Source organism: Oncorhynchus mykiss, chromosome 10, assembly GCF_013265735.2.
Source record: "Oncorhynchus mykiss isolate Arlee chromosome 10, USDA_OmykA_1.1, whole genome shotgun sequence".
Lineage (NCBI taxonomy): Eukaryota > Metazoa > Chordata > Actinopteri > Salmoniformes > Salmonidae > Oncorhynchus > Oncorhynchus mykiss.
This window is the reverse complement of record NC_048574.1, coordinates 35,028,463-35,044,627: the sequence shown is the minus strand read 5'-3', so window position 1 is coordinate 35,044,627 and position 16,165 is coordinate 35,028,463. Positions and strand designations below refer to the sequence as shown.

Sequence of the window (16,165 nt, the reverse complement as noted above, 5' to 3'; positions counted from 1 at the left end):
CTTGTTCTGCCCACTATGATTAATTTGCTCCCATTTGAAACAATAGGCTCTGGTCTATTATAAAAAATGGGTTAGTTATAAAAAATACATAGACTTTGCTACGCTACTAGCCTCATCGACTGTGCCGTCGGGCACCAGATTGATTATAATATATGACGTGTTTAGCTGTATGCGTCAGCAAAGCCTGGGAAGAGGAACGCGCCCATAATCTGCGCAGAAATGTTTTGGGGTCTTCAGGAAGGAAGACCATTGCAGGGATTAGGCCTACTGGCCGCAAATGTTCCCTCTCCCAGGCCCCCGAGCCTGTGCAGGGATGTGATATCGATCGGTATGTGACTGAAGGAGTGGGATGCGCTATTATTTATTTTTGTTTTTTTATAAGTAATTTTTCCTGGAATATTTTTTTCCCTAAATTCACTACTCCGTACAGTAGGTGGCGGAAATACAGTTTATAGTTGTGGACCACAATTTGTAGTCTGTCTGGTTGCCATAAAACCTCAGAGAAGAAGAAAGGTGAGCTAGCAAAACATTTAACACAAGTTATTACCACGTTTTTGAATAAGAACATCCGAGAAACAAGTTGACTCGATGTATGAGTAATTGAGTTGTTCAGTATGTTTGATTTAAAAACTCTTTAAAATGACTGTCACTTGTGTATCATGCCAGAGCGGCTTTCTGGACATTTAACGTTCGCAGGCTAAGTAGCGGAGTTACGTAGCTAACGCAGTTGCTAGCTAGCTACCTTGCTTACAAAACAAGGACTGAATCCTGAGCCTCTTGTTGTAGCTTGCTTATTAGAACTGTTGGGAAACGTCCCATTACTAGCTAATCACTACCATGAGTCTGACGATGGAGGCCAGTGTCTCTTTCCTTCAATATGAACTTGCATCGACCATCGAACGGGCAGTAAGGTGTGCTGTTGAAACCGTTTTAAAGGAAACTGCCAGGGTAGTCGGCATCAAAATGACCGCAGCTCGGACTGCTGCTGCTGAGTCTCATCGTGAGAACCAAAGTTTGAGAGAGAGACTTGAGCTATCGGAGGGTGAACTCAACGCTGTACGGTACTACATGACAGCAGCCGAGAACAACATCAAACAGTGTTTACTCCTTAATCACAACCATCCTAGATCAGGTACTTTAGGTCCTGGTACGGGGAGTCCATCCAGCATGCTGAACAGGGGCACGACCCGTGTGCCCAAGTCGTTTCGAGCCTCATCCACACGATCCCAGTTTTCGAAGTCACTCCCTAGTGTAGGTCTTTGCTTACCAACAGTGCAGCATGAATGGCCCAGGAGCAGCTCAAGCTTGAGAGGAATACGGACATCCTCCTCCACTGTCTCTTGCTCCAATTCTTCACAAACATCCAAAGTGCCACAAGTAGAGGTTGAAAGCTCACCTCAACACACTGAGGAGGATGCAGAGGATCAATTCTACATCACGGATGATGGAGTTGTAGAGAAAGGTAGGCTTACGCCGGACACAGACATCAATACTTGCATGCACTCAATAAGTGAAAAGTCTCCTGCTCACTGGTCATGATGATGTCATTCATCTCTTTCAGAGTACAAAGTCAGGGCAAGTGGATTAGAGGACTCTAGAAGAATTCCACGCGAGCAGGAGGGGGATACAGTGGCAGTAGAGGTCCCTCACAGAACCTCTATTACCAACTTTGAATTTGAGATGGGTCCGAGTCACCCAGCAGGCAATGTGAATGACCTGGGCCTGATCCAGGTGCTGGATGAGGTGCAAGAAGTCAAAGGAACAGTTAAAATTGAAAACGACCCTGAGTTACCTAGTATGCTGGAGTCACAACTCCCTGAATCATCACAACTGCCGCCACAGATGCCAACTCACATCGATAACCATGACAATGATGGTAACTTCATGGGCTTTGTCCCACCTATTGTAGAAGGCCCTGGTCTTGTTGGGGCTTTTGAAGTCAGAAGGGAGAGCTCAGATAAGGTGCATCGCTGCAACGTGTGTGGCCGGGGCTTCCGTCGCTTCTACTGTCTGAAGACACACCAGCGCATTCACACGGGTGAGAGGCCATATCCTTGCAGGTATTGCGAGAAGCGTTTCCGCCACCTGGACAGTCTGCATAAGCACCAACGCATCCACACTGGGGAGAGGCCCTACCGCTGTGCCCAGTGTGGCTGCTGTTTCAGGGAGCTGGGCCAGCTCAAGAAGCATAGGCTGACCCACTCACCTTCTCCCACCACACCCCACCCATCACTGTCTTTACTTCAAGCAGGGCCCTCCTACACATGGCCACACCACCACTCACAGTCCCTGGATTCCTGATCAGGATGGATTTGGTACACATTCATACACACATTTGATAAATGTGATTATTTGTGTTAAGGTCATCCTAATCAGAAGTTAATATTATTAAATTGACAATGTAGACAAGCTGATTGTGTATAGAGTCATATTTATTCTCTTTTCTACTTGTTCACAATTTTCTTCATTGGCATTAAAAGGGTGTTCATTATGTTGTCAAAGATATGAGAGGTTTGCAGATTCCACCTGGAAAGGTTCATACAGCCATTTTGCATCAAGGGTTGATTTCCATTTACTTTAAAAATATGATTTTTTTGTATAAAATGGAAATACAGAATACTTGAGCTGAGTTGGGATCACAATGCAGAAATCATTGGTGTGTTTTTGTTGGTATCACATTGCCATTATCAACAGTTTAATGCCATAAATAGCCCATAACAGGGAAGTGATATGCATTTTAAATTATTATTCTGGTGTATTGTTTTTATATGGAACTGTGTGAGTTAGCCTGTTCATTTTGAACAGCAATTACATAAAGTTTTTGACAATTTACCAATAAAAAGTGACACTTTCACAGTATTATTTGATTATTTTGTTTAACCTCTTTGGGATATGTGTTTCCCCCCCTGCGGGATGGTTGAGCTAATGTGATTAGCATGAGGTTGTAAGTAACAAAAAAAAATCCCAGGACATAGACATACAGTTGAAGTCTGAAGTTTACATACACCTTTCCCAAATACATTTTAAAATCAGTTTTTCCACAATTCCTGACATTTAATCCTAGTAAAAATTCCTTGTCTTAGGTCAGTTAGGATCACCACTTTATTTTAAGAATGTGAAATGTCCAAATAATAGTGATTTATTTCAGCTTTTATTTCTTTCATCACATTCCCAGTGGGTCAGAAGTTTTCATGCACTCAATTAGTATTTGGTATCGTTGCCTTTAAATTGTTTAATTGGGTCAAACTTTTTGGGTAGCCTTCCTCAAGCTTCCCACAATACATTGGGTGAATTTTGGGCTATTTCCCCTGACAGAGCTGGTGTAACTGAGTCAGGTTTATAGGCCTCTTTGCTCGCACACGCATTTTCAGTTCTGCCCACAAATTTTCTATAGGATTGAGGTCAGGGCTTTGTGATGGCCATTCCAATACCTTGACTTTGTTGTCCTTAAGCCATTTTGCCACAACTTTGGAAGTATGCTTGGGGTCATTGTCCATTTGGAAGACCCATTTGCGACCAAGCTTTAACTTCGTGACTGATGTCTTGAGATGTTGCTTCAATATATCCATGTAATTTTCCTGCCTCCTGATGCCATCTATTTTGTGAAGTACACCAGTCCCTCCTGCAGCAAAGCACCCCCACAACATGATGCTGCCACCCCCGTACTTCACGGTTGGGATGGTGTTCTTCGGCATGCAAGTTCCCCCTTTTTCCTCCAAACATAATGATGGTCATAATGGCCAAACAGTTCTATTTTTGTTTCATCAGACCAGAGGACCTTTCTCCAAAAAGTACGATCTTTGTCCCCATGTGCAGTTGCAAACTGTAGTCTGGCTTTTTAATGGAGGTTTTGGAGCAGTGGCTTCTTCCTTGCTGAGCGGACATTTAGGTTATGTTGATGTAGGACTCGTTTTACTGTGGATATAGATACTTTTGTACCTGTTTCCTCCAGCATCTTCACAAGGTCCTTTGCTGTTGTTCTGGGATTGATTTGCACTTTTCACACCAAAGTACGTTAATCTCTTGGAGACAGAATGTCTCCTTCCTGAGCGCTATAACGGCTACGTCGTCCCATGGTGTTTATACTTGCGTACTATTGTTTGTATAGATGAACGTGCTACCTTCAGGCGTTTGGAAATTGCTCCCAAGGATGAACCAGACTTGTGGAGGTCTAGAATTTTTTTTCTGAGGTCTCAACTGATTTCTTTTGATTTTCCCATGATATCAAACAAAGAGGCACTGAGTTTGAATGTATGCCTTGAAATACATCCACAGATACACCTCCAATTGACTCAAATGATGTCAATTAGCCTATCAGAAGCTTCTAAAGCCACAACGTTCTTTTCTGGAATTTTTCAAGCTGTTTAAAGGCACAGTCAACTTAGTGTATGTAAACTTCTGACCCACTGGAGATATGATACTGAGTTATAAGTGAAATAATCTGTCTGTAAACAATTTTTGGAAAAATTACTTGTGTCATGGACAAAGTAGATGTCCTAACCGACTTGCCAAAGCTATAGTTTGTTATCAAGAAATTTGTTGAGTGGTTGAAAAACGAATGACTCCAACCTAAGTGTATGTAAACTTCCGACTTCAATTGTATCTGAAATGGGCAGAAATCTTAAATTCTTGTTAATCTTACTGTCCTGTACAATTTACAGTAGCTATCACAGTGAAAGAATACAATTCAATTGTTTGAGGAGAGTACAAAATTATGAACTTTGAAAATGTAATAATAAACCAATTAGGCACAACATTTTGAACAGATATGCAATGGTTCATTGGATCAGTCTAAAACGTTACACATACACTGCTGCCACACTGGCCAAAACCTAAATGGGGTGGATTAATACATTAGGACCTTTCTCTTGCATTTCAAAGATGATGGTACAAGATATTTTAACAGATCTTATGTGTTATTCTCCTACATTAATTTCACATTTCCACAAATGTCAATGTGTTTCCTTTCAAATGGTATCAAGAATATGCATATCCTTGCTTCGGGTCCTGAGCTGCAGGCAGTTAGATTTGGGTATGTCATTTTAGGTGAAAATTGAGGGAAAAGGGTCAGATCCTTTTGAAAAACAACTTCTGAAAGGGACCCAAGACACCAAGTTTATTCATAATCTTAAATATAGTTATTACAATATTTTCTACATATCACAAGATGCAGAGAACTATACACCTGACCTTTGCTGTCTGGCTTTGCTCATCTGGGGCCCTGTGTTTTGTACAATCGTGACTAAACACAGGGCCCCAGATGAGAATTACACCCAAAATTTAAGCAGTTGTCTATGGATGGTGGTGGACCGTCTGACATAAGAAAAAGGGTACCATGTGATTAATAAAACTAAAGATTAAAATCCAAGCATGTCACATGATTGCGCAAAACACAGGTCTCTAATCATTCGTGACATATATTTGTGGTATTTTCACCCTCCCCTTTTTGACAGTCACATGAACAGTTTATACTGTCCCGTGACCTGCACCGAACAAATAGAGGCGGCAAGTAGACAGCATCATATCTGCAAGCTGCTCAATGTCTATGGGCATATGTAGAATACAGATGTACATTTGAATTACATCTGTTTAGATTTAGGCATTTCTGTTTAATATCTTATGCGCTATTGGATAATATGTATGTCGCCTATGCTACCTATGGCCAGTAGTTTTCAAATCTACTAAAATCAACTATTAACTAACAAAACACGCATGTGTTAATGCTGTTAAATTACGTCATCATTTAGCTGTGAACTAATACGCGGGCAGTCTCAGAGACAGAGGCCGACTGAGGAGGTTTTTAACAAGCGGAAGTGCGCGCGCTGATTCTTGCTGACGGAGTTGAGGTGAGTTTCTGTTTTCATCTGGCTATACCTACCATACGGCATTATCGCAAAGCAAACAACACAATAAACAAATGTTTTATCATTAGTCAAACTACAAGTTTATGGAATTGCGAGGTTGAATTGTAGAATGACCTCGCTGAGAACCACTGTGTATCGCCGTTTCACTTCCCCTTTGTGGATACATGAAATTAAACATCAATTCGATACAATCGCGCAACTCTTAACGTTGCATGACCTTGAAGCATCATGTTTATGTAGAATGTCTGATGCTTTTCTGGTGGCTCATAGTTTTATTTAAAACCCTCCGCTCGCCCCTTCTATTTGAACCTGATTTTTTTGTTGTTGTAAACATAAAGCCATACTGTGTTTTCAGGAATATGTCCTTTTGTCAGCGTTGCTACGAACTTATACAAATAATGACTCCATTTAACAGGGTTACAAAAGGTTCAGGGGACGTCTGAACCATCTAAAAACAAAACGCTTCTGCTGAAAGCCATGTCTAATGAACACACACCCCTCCTCGCCCATGGGGTATGTGGTCTGTCAGCAGACAATGCAGTGTGTGGCATAGGGGCGTCAGAGGGCACTGGGGAGGCCAGCACTCCTAATGCTGTACCTCGAAAGCTCAACACCTTCTTCGGGGTGATGGTGCCCACTGTCCTCTCCATGTTTAGCATTGTCCTCTTCCTCAGAACTGGTGAGTGCAGCATCTAGATGTCAGACAACTACAAATATAGGCTGTGAATGTGGAATTTATTTACAGTGCGATGTGCAGTGATGCTTGCTGATGGTCAGAAACTGCTGTTGGCTTCAAGCTTTGCTAGATTATTTTTTTTAAAGTGTGTGTAACTGTGCATGCATGTGAATGCATTAGGTTAATATATTGTGGTCCTGTAACAAGACTAATACTGTGTAATGATGTCTCCTATAGGGTTTGTGGTTGGTCATGCGGGGCTCTTGCAGGGTCTTGTGATGCTGCTTGTTGCCTACACCATTATCTCCCTCACCATCTTGTCCATCTGTGCTATTTCCACCAACGGTGCTGTGCAGGGAGGTGGGGCCTATTGTATCCTTAACACCGGTTTGTTCTCACCCCCCAAAAACATTTTTTTTTTTTTAGCAATTGTTTTTTATTCCTCTTAAGTATTAGTGCAGTTTAAAACAGCTATGCTTTTACTATTAAATCTTGATGACAGTCTTTACAGTAATTCTAGCCCTTATCTTTAAGGAAAATTTCACCACGATTTGAACATCATTTTCATAATCTCCAACACCAACCCAACATCGTGAAAATGGCGGGATTCTATGTTTTGTAGTCAAAAAGATAACCGTTTCTGATGACATCTGGACATGGTAAAGACATGGTGGACCCCAAGAAGAGTAGCTACTGCATGTTCAACAGCTAATAGGGATCCTAATAAACTAAATGAAACATCATCTGATGCATCCAGGCCCAGATTACCTAACAGACACGAAGGGGACATGCCCCGAGGCCCCCGACCTCCAGGTGTTTTGTGTTTTCCCAAAAATATTTTTTTGGGGGGCCCTGGAGGTAGGTACCCTGGGCCCCGGGCCCCGGAATGCATTAGTCCAGCCCTGTGTGCATCATATGATTTAACCAACTGAGCAGGTTGCTATGCTGACTTTTGCCTGCTCATAGTTTTAAAACCACATGATTTTACTCCAGATCAGTGATATTTAACCCCTTGACCTTGTCTGCCAGTCATGATTAGTCGATCTTTGGGCCCAGAGTTTGGAGGAAGCATTGGCCTCATGTTCTTCCTGGCCAAAGTGTGTGCATGTGGAGTGTATGTGCTTGGTCTGGTAGAGGCACTACTTGACATATTTGGTCAGGATCCAGGTTAGTTTTGACATTCTATAATTAACAGCCCAATACTTATAATTCCTAGCATGCATGCCATGTTTTGTGGTACTGCTTAAAAAAAATCTACTGAATGTTTCTTAGAAGGTTGGTGCCTCATGCATTCAAAGTAGTCATTCCACAATGTGTCCATCTGACATCTTATCAACTTCTATGTCCCACTCCCACCTCAGCGTCCTCCTCTGCGTTTCGAGTGCTTCCCCAGGGCTACTGGTACACAGTGCTGTACTCTTCCATAGTTCTCCTGCTGGTTCTGATGGTGTGCCTAGTGGGCGCCCACATTTTCGCCCGCACCTCCTTCCTCATCCTGCTGGTGGTGACCATCTCCCTTCTGTCCATCTACATCAGCCCCCTGGCGCTGACCACGCCCCTAAAGTTCCTCATCACCCACCAGGGCCCTGGCAACCAGACCCTCACCTACAATGCCAGCTACACAGGCTTCAACGGCACCACGCTGAAGGACAACCTGGGCTGTGAGTACTGGCTGCCTGGAGTCAAAGGTCAGGGGGGGACGGTGCGATAGTACTTAGGTGCACTGTATAGGGAACAGGGTACTATTTCAGATGCATTCTAGTTATAGTAAGCCTTGATAGGGAAGTTGAACTGGATGTGTAAAAAGTCGTTAGTTTTATGGTTTGAGAGAGCTGTTGTAGAAATAGTGTTCTTCCTCTTTCTTATCCTTAGCGGGCTACACTGTGGACTACAGCACTGGTAAAGTCATGTCATTCGCCACTGTGTTCGCTGTCATGTTCACCAGCTGCACCGGAATCATGGCCGGAGCCAACATGTCAGGTACTGTCCACACACATTAAAACTCATGCCAGCTGGTGGATATTACAACTACAAATAGTTGTCATTAACAACTTTCCATATGCATTCTGAATCAAGGTAATGGAATCTTTTAGTTCCAGGTGCAAATCCACTGTAACCAATTACCCTGAGACTCCGATTTAGTTTTACTTTAAAATGTATGCCAAACAAAAACCATTGATTTCAAAGTTTACAACTCTACACACAATGATCACGTTTATATATGTACATCTTCTTATTCATTACTTTATACATACAAATGTAAAGGAGTCATTGTGAATTTGTTAGATATTACTGCATTGTCAAACTAGAAGCACAAGCATTTTGCTACATCTGCACAGTTGTACAATTTTCTATGGAAATTGTTAAAAGTAGTCTTGTGTTTTGTTCAACTTGGAAATCAATGTGTTTTTGTTTGGTATACATTTTAAAGTGATAAATCTGAGTCTTAGCATAATTGTGTTACCATAGAATTGCCCTCCATTACTTCACATCTCATTTAAGTGTCACGTAGACTCTAACTTGACATGTTCCACCATCTTCCCCTCAATCTGTTGTCTGTAGGAGAGCTGAAGAACCCCAGTGCTGCCATTCCCAAAGGCACCATTATTGCAGTCCTCTACACCTTCATAGTCTATGTCCTGCTCTTCATCCTGGCCAGCTCCACATGTGAAAGGTCTGAATGGATGGGCTGTTATTGAGGCTTGGAATGGTTGGAACTCTGTCACCCATCTAATTTTCTCATAATTTAATACCTGCATATTAATCATACTGAAAACAATGTAGTTTAATACAGCCAACTAATGAATGTCTTTTGTTTAGGACCCTGTTGGCTCAGGATTACGGGTTTTTCCAGCGTATAAACATCTGGCCTCCATTTGTCACCATCGGGATCTATTGTTCTGCCCTGTCAGCAGCCATGTGCTCTCTGATTGGGGCGTCCCGGATCCTTCACGCCCTCGCACTGGACCAACTCTTTGGTAAGATGTTGTTGAACAAGTTTCACATTAAAAGACAGGCTATTTCTGCAACAGAGTAAAGGACATGTTTTTGTTTAATATAAAATAAAGAGCATGCTTTGATGTTGTGTTATCCATAGGTTTTCCATTGGCTCCTGCTGCTATCACATCCAGCTCAGGCAACCCATGGGTGGCAGTGCTCTACACCTGGGGGTTGGCACAGGTGAGGAGAAGTGATGGGTGTATCGTATTTAGCTATGCAGTACAACTTTTAAAATTCTACAGGCTCTGAGACTGTGTCTTTGGTGTGACTGTGTAGTGTGTGGTGTTTGCAGGCCAGCTTAATGCCATAGCTGGCCTGGTGACAGTATTCTACCTGCTGGCCTATGCTGCTGTCGACCTGGCCTGTCTGGCTCTGGAGTGGGCATCGGCCCCCAACTTCAGGTAATCAAACACTAGCATCATGCTGTACAATCTGTTATAAAAAAAGAAGACATTGACCTTATTGTGTGATGATGCTGTCCTTAGTGAAGTAGTGTTTAACTAGAATACTTTTGACCATCAATGTCCAGTTTTCACCTGTCTTTCACCTGTTTTACCTGTCTCCCTGTCTTCACCAGGCCCACTTTCCAGGTGTTCTCCTGGCACACGTGTCTGCTGGGCATCCTAAGCTGTCTGGTGATGATGTTTGTCATTAACCCGGTCTACTCCTCAGCCAGCATCGTCCTCCTCTTACTGCTGTTGCTTTTCCTGCACTACAGATCACCAACCAGCAGCTGGGGATACATCAGCCAGGCTCTCATCTTTCATCAGGTACCCACACCACACACACAGACGTGCCAGTACATACAAACACACACAGTGGGGCAAAAAAGTATTTAGTCAGCCACCAATTGTGCAAGTTCTCACACTTAAAAATATGAGAGGGCTGTAATTTTCATCATAGGTACACTTCAACTATGACAGACAAAATGAGAAAAAAAAAATCAGAAAATCACATTGTAGGATTTTTTATGAATTTATTTGCAAATTATGGTGGAAAATAAGTATTTGGTCACCTACAAACAAGCAAGATTTCTGGCTCTCATAGACCTGTAACTTCTTCAAGAGGCTTCTCTGTCCTCCACTCGTTACCTGTATTAATGGCACCTGTTTTAACTTGTTATCAGTATAAAAGACACCTGTCCACAACCTCAAACAGTCACACTCCAAACTCCACTATGGCCAAGGCCAAAGAGCTGTCAAAGGACACCAGAAACAAAATTGTAGACCTGCACCAGGCTGGGAAGACTGAATCTGCAAAAAGTAAGCAGCTTGGTTTGAAGAAATCAACTGTGGGAGCAATTATTAGGAAATGGAAGACATACAAGACCACTGATAATCTCCCTCGATCTGCGGCTCCATGCAAGATCTCACCCCGTGGGGTCAAAATTATCACAAGAACGGTGAGCAAAAATCCCAGAACCACACGGGGGGGACCTAGTGAATGACCTGCAGAGAGCTGGGACCAAAGTAACAAAGCCTACCATCAGTAACACACTACGCCGCCAGGGACTCAAATCCTGCAGTGCCAGACGTGTCCCCCTGCTTAAGCCAGTACATGTCCAGGCCCGTCTGAAGTTTGCTAGAGAGCATTTGAATGATCCAGAAGAAGATTGGGAGAATGTCATATGGTCAGATGAAACCAAAATATAACTTTTTGGTAAAAACTCGTCGTGTTTGGAGGACAAAGAATGCTGAGTTGCATCCAAAGAACACCATACCTACTCTACTGTGAAGCATGGGGGTGGAAACATCATGCATTGGGGCTGTTTTTCTGCAAAGGGACCAGGACGACTGATCCGTGTAAAGGAAAGAATGAATGGGGCCATGTATCGTGAGATTTTGAGTGAAAACCTCCTTCCATCAGCAAGGGCATTGAAGATGAAACGTGGCTGGGTCTTTCAGCATGACAATGATCCCAAACGCACTGCCCGGGCAACGAAGGAGTGGCTTTGTAAGAAGCATTTCAAGGTCCTGGAGTGGCCTAGCCAGTCTCCAGATCTCAACCCCATAGAAAATCTTTGGAGGGAGTTGAAAGTCCGTGTTGCCCAGCAACAGCCCAAAAACATCACTGCTCTAGAGGAGATCTGCATGGAGGAATGGGTCAAAATACCAGCAACAGTGTGTGAAAACCTTGTGAAGACTTACAGAAAACGTTTGACCTCTGTCATTGCCAACAAAGTGTATATAGCAAAGTATTGAGATACATTTTTGTTATTGACCAAATACTTATTTTCCACCATAATTTGCAAATAAATTCATAAAAATCCTACAGTGTGATTTTCTGGATTTTTTTTTCTTCTCATTTTGTCTGTCATAGTTGAAGTGTACCTATGATGAAAATGACAGGCCTCATCTTTTTAAGTGGTAGAACTTGCACAATTGGTGGCTGACTAAATACTTTTTTTTGCTCCACTGTATGGGCCAGTTCCTGGGTCGTGTTCAGTAGAGAAAATATTTTGCAATGGGGAAGAACTACCTGAACTTGTCCAATTTAGAAAACAGATTTTCATTTTCTGATGCAAAATGTTTTTCTACGCTGTTTCCTACTTAACAGGACACTGGGGTGTGTCACTGCTGTCATACTTGATGCTTTGAATCTGGTTTCCACCCATTCCACCTCTCTTGTAGGTGCGTAAGTATCTGCTGATGCTGGACGTGAGGAAGGACCATGTGAAGTTTTGGAGGCCCCAGGTGTTGTTGATGGTGGCCAACCCTCGCTCCTCCTGCCAGCTCATCAACTTTGTCAACCAGTTGAAGAAGGGCGGGCTGTTTGTTCTGGGACACGTGAAGCTGGGAGATCTGGGTAATATTATATGGATGGTGACGGGAGTTCTGGTACCAGCGGAATCGTGATTGACTTACAATAAATGCTTGTCATGTTTATGACCACATGAAACCTAAAGCTTCTACTATTTGATACAAAAATTAGTAATCTACAGTAAGTGTGATATTCCTAGAAATATGACATTTCTATTCATAGACAATTCATTTAACATTTCATGGAAACTAGTCAGGCTCTTCTTTTGTTTGGGAATCAAGGCAGTCCAGTCATTCAGCCAGCCTCTCATCTGTGTTTCAGACACCCTGCCTTCTGACCCTGTCCAGCAGCAGTATAACTTCTGGCTGAGTCTGGTAGATAAGCTGGGGGTGAAGGCCTTCGTGGATCTGACTCTGTCCCCCTCTGTGAGGCAGGGAACACAGCATCTGCTCCGTATCACTGGCCTGGGTGAGTTACATATCCTCCTGCTTACCATTCTGGGTCGTATTGTTGTCCAGTTGATTTCTCCTCTTCACACACAACGGTGTCAGGAAGAGTATTGACACGACATATTCATTATAATATTACTACTTTGGAAAATGGAACATAAAACAGTTTTACCCATCAAGCAATATACTTTTTAGTGCATTTGATTATCCTCCTCCACTCTTATCTCTTCAAGGCGGCATGAAGCCCAACACTCTGGTCTTGGGGTTCTACGACAGCTGCACCCCTGAGGACTACTTCCTCCAAGACCCTGCCTTCTGTGAGTCAAAAGGGTCTGGAGGGGATGATTTTGGGGTGGATCTGCCCTCTCTGCAAGCCCACTTCCCCCCGGTCCGCCATGTGGAGAGCCCACGCTGGCTCACGTCAGAGGAGTATGTGGGAATCATCTCGGATGCCATCAAGATGAGTAAGAACGTGTGTCTTGGCCGCTATTTCTTCCAGCTGCAGGGAGAGGGCATGGGGACCAAGACGGACGGGGCCACGAGGATCATCGACGTGTGGCCCCTCAACCTGCTGCAGCCGAGCAGCACGTCTGCAGCCTCCGTGGATGTGTGCAGTCTCTTCCTGCTGCAGATGGCGTGTGTTCTCAACATGGCCAGCAGATGGCGCCATGCCAAAATGAGAATATTCCTGTGTGTGGAGGCAGAGTCCAGCGACCAGGGTTGGATGGTTAAAGAGGAGACCTACCGGGAGCTGTTGAGGAAGCTGAGGATCAGGGCCTCCATCAAGATAGTGCCCTGGGACTCTGTGGTGCAGCTCTATGGACAGAAACAGACACAGGACCCAGAGCTGGAGGGCCTGACGAAGCCGGCCCAGGCCCTTTCAGAGGACTTCCAGTCTGCAGTCAACAGGATGCTGATGGAGCACAGTGCTGAGGCAGCTGTCCGCTTCCTGTATTTACCACGCCCCCCTGCTCACTCCAGCCAATCACACACATATCTCAGTCAGTTGGAAGCTGTGACTTATGGTTTAGGCCCAACCCTCTTGATTCATGGTCTCACCCCAGTCACGTGCACTGAGCTTTGAGTGTCACTGTATGTTTATGGGATCAAAATGTCATGTAATTAACTTCATCCTGAACATGATAGAAAGGACAGTCTAAATGCTTACAATATGAGCTACTTTACATAACATACTTTTTAGTTAGAAAATAAACACACAGGCACACTACACAACGGGACCTATAAGTATAGCTCTGTTCCCTGGGCATGTAGTTTCACATCTTGTATTGTAACTCATTGACACATCCACTCATTTCTCAAATGAACACATTCAACACCTAGTCAGTCACAGTGGTACCTACCTACTTTCTGTAATGTATTTATTTGTTAACTGTAATTTAATGGAGTACTTGTCTCATGCCGTTGTGTTGGTTGGGTAATAATATAAGTACATTTATGTTGTGCCTAACATAGCAGATGTAGTTTTCATAAAAAACCTCTGCTCTGGAATTGACCGTGTGGCCTGAGAGTGACACTGATTCAGTGTGAGTGAATGTTACATGTCAGTAGATCAAATGGTCTGTTCTGCGGCACAGGACCAAAGAAGAATCATATGATAGGTTGAATGTTGATGGAGGGAAAATGGATTCTGAAATAGAGAAAGGGCAACATATGCTAACTAGCTATGGAAACTAGAATTTTGTGTTCCTTGTGTTCTTTTATTTGTTATTTGATGCTGGTACAATCGCTTTCCATTGATCCCTTTTCCCAGTGTATTCCTCTTCAGATTGTGACCCAGTTTGGGAGAGCTCACGAGTGTCTTTGGACCAAATAATCTCTTAGGATTTTGGGTCACTCACCAATTGGTCGTGCTTGAAATGCTGCTTCTTCGGACTACTCTGTGGTCCATGATGGAACATGAATTCAAACTTCCTGAAACCGCTATGAACTACATTAGTGCCTAATGCTTGACAATATTGTCATAATACACAAGCATTAAGCCACTGGCAGGCAGACTAAATATGGATTGCTGATATATTTAGTCTAATTTATAATGCATCACCCTTCTACCAAATGCTAAGGATCATGCCATTCATTTGTTACTTGGGAAAATGATTTCTATTTTTATGCTGTCTTGCTATGCTTTTCTCATGGACAGATTTGGAAACAGAATGTTACTGCAAGGAGTTTGGTCTCCATGAAAACAATTATTATTAATTTAGAGGCATGTAGTCGGCGCTAAATGAAAGCTTACACATTTCACAACTTGTGGTGGGATGTTTGTGCTAAAGCAGAAATAGTTTCCTCTTTACAGTCCTATGAAGTTACTGTATATTTCTGACTCTGCTCAGAATGTACTGTTCTCAGGTTGTGCCACACAGACTGTTCTCTAGAGTCTGTGGACTGATCAGTGAGTGCCAGACAGGCTGCTTGTGAGTTAATAAGGACTCTGTCCAAGCAAATGACTCAATAGAAAATGTCAAAAACCAAAGTAATTACATTAAATGTTTTTATAACATACTGTTTCCTTTACACATATGTTACTCCGTAACAACAATTTGATAGTCATTTGTGAATGGGTTGGCAAAAGGCAATAAAATAAACAAAAGTAACTGTCTCTATTTATTTCTAAGAAAATCGAGATCACAAAAATGACGTTACGGTTGATACCAAAAATTGTACTATGTTAAAAGTCCAAATCAACCAGAACATGTTTAAGCGTTCAGTTATGTTGGAGTCTATATCCCTAATATGTGTATATAGCTAGAACATGTACTATAGAAACCTGTTTGAGAGTTGCGTCTCCCACAGATCATACTCTGCTGCACTCAGGCTATATAGTTCATGATGGATTTGGGGTCAGCTTGTTTACATCACATCAACATTACACAATCTCTTTCCTATTACCAATACCTTTCAATGGCAGTCGATGCAAAAACAGTAACATTGATCAATTAGTTCCCTACATATGAAGTAAAACTTCTCATATCAATTTCCAATATGACCTCTTTAAAGCACTCCTTAGTCCTCTTTGCTCGCAGAACGTTCTGTCATTTCATCAATTTTCTTCTCCATGCTCGTTGCAAATTTCTCTGTCTGCTTCACACAGTAGGATGAAAGGCGTAGCCAATCAGGGAAGAAAATGGACAGAGCAATGTTCTGTGAGATGGCAAAGAGAGACCGAGATATTTACAATCACATAAAATAGTCTAATAGGATATTCTGCATGGCTCATTTTTGGCTAAGGTAACAAAAACGTTATAGAGTAGTTTGTTTTGAATATTTGAGTGGATAAGAGAAGTTCCTACTTGAAGAGCGTGAGAGACACAGCCGCTGATGTAGCTAGAGTGACCCACTGTGTTCAGAGCTTCACGGGCAAAAGCACTGGCACTCTTCAACAACAGGTTGGGGGGGCA

The 16,165-nt window shown here is 42.8% G+C and overlaps 2 protein-coding genes across 3 annotated transcripts; both read left to right on the top strand.

Annotated features, from left to right (window-relative positions):
- On the top strand, positions 1-2,856 carry LOC110533725 (zinc finger protein 467). The gene is made up of 2 exons (XM_021618195.2): positions 1-1,462; positions 1,562-2,856. Exons 1-2 carry the CDS (start codon positions 838-840, stop codon positions 2,299-2,301), a joined length of 1,365 nt encoding a protein of 454 aa, XP_021473870.2. The 5' UTR covers positions 1-837; the 3' UTR covers positions 2,302-2,856.
- Positions 2,857-5,497: 2,641 nt separating this feature from the next.
- On the top strand, positions 5,498-15,361 carry LOC110533724 (solute carrier family 12 member 9). Of its 2 annotated transcripts, XM_021618193.2 has the most exons (14): positions 5,499-5,846; positions 6,280-6,543; positions 6,778-6,912; positions 7,570-7,707; positions 7,902-8,201; positions 8,413-8,520; positions 9,103-9,214; positions 9,361-9,518; positions 9,638-9,720; positions 9,817-9,941; positions 10,118-10,310; positions 12,171-12,345; positions 12,622-12,768; positions 12,983-15,361. In XM_021618193.2, exons 2-14 carry the CDS (start codon positions 6,342-6,344, stop codon positions 13,831-13,833), a joined length of 2,727 nt encoding a protein of 908 aa, XP_021473868.1. In that variant the 5' UTR covers positions 5,499-5,846; positions 6,280-6,341; the 3' UTR covers positions 13,834-15,361. The 2 variants fall into 2 exon arrangements, with proteins under 2 accessions (XP_036846012.1, XP_021473868.1); XM_036990117.1 differs by lacking the exon at positions 7,570-7,707 and having other exon boundaries at positions 5,498-5,846; positions 6,778-6,927.
- The last annotated feature ends 804 nt before the right edge of the window (positions 15,362-16,165 follow it).

Excerpts from the sequence above, each read along its gene's own strand:
- LOC110533724 (XM_021618193.2), top strand. The coding sequence starts at position 6,342 with ATGTCTAATGAACACACACCCCTCCTCGCCCATGGGGTATGTGGTCTG. Across the intron at positions 9,942-10,117 it reads GCATCGGCCCCCAACTTCAG|GCCCACTTTCCAGGTGTTCT; the intron begins GTAATCAAACAC and ends TGTCTTCACCAG. Across the intron at positions 12,346-12,621 it reads CGTGAAGCTGGGAGATCTGG|ACACCCTGCCTTCTGACCCT; the intron begins GTAATATTATAT and ends TCTGTGTTTCAG.
- LOC110533725 (XM_021618195.2), top strand. The coding sequence starts at position 838 with ATGAGTCTGACGATGGAGGCCAGTGTCTCTTTCCTTCAATATGAACTT. Across the intron at positions 1,463-1,561 it reads TGATGGAGTTGTAGAGAAAG|AGTACAAAGTCAGGGCAAGT; the intron begins GTAGGCTTACGC and ends CATCTCTTTCAG.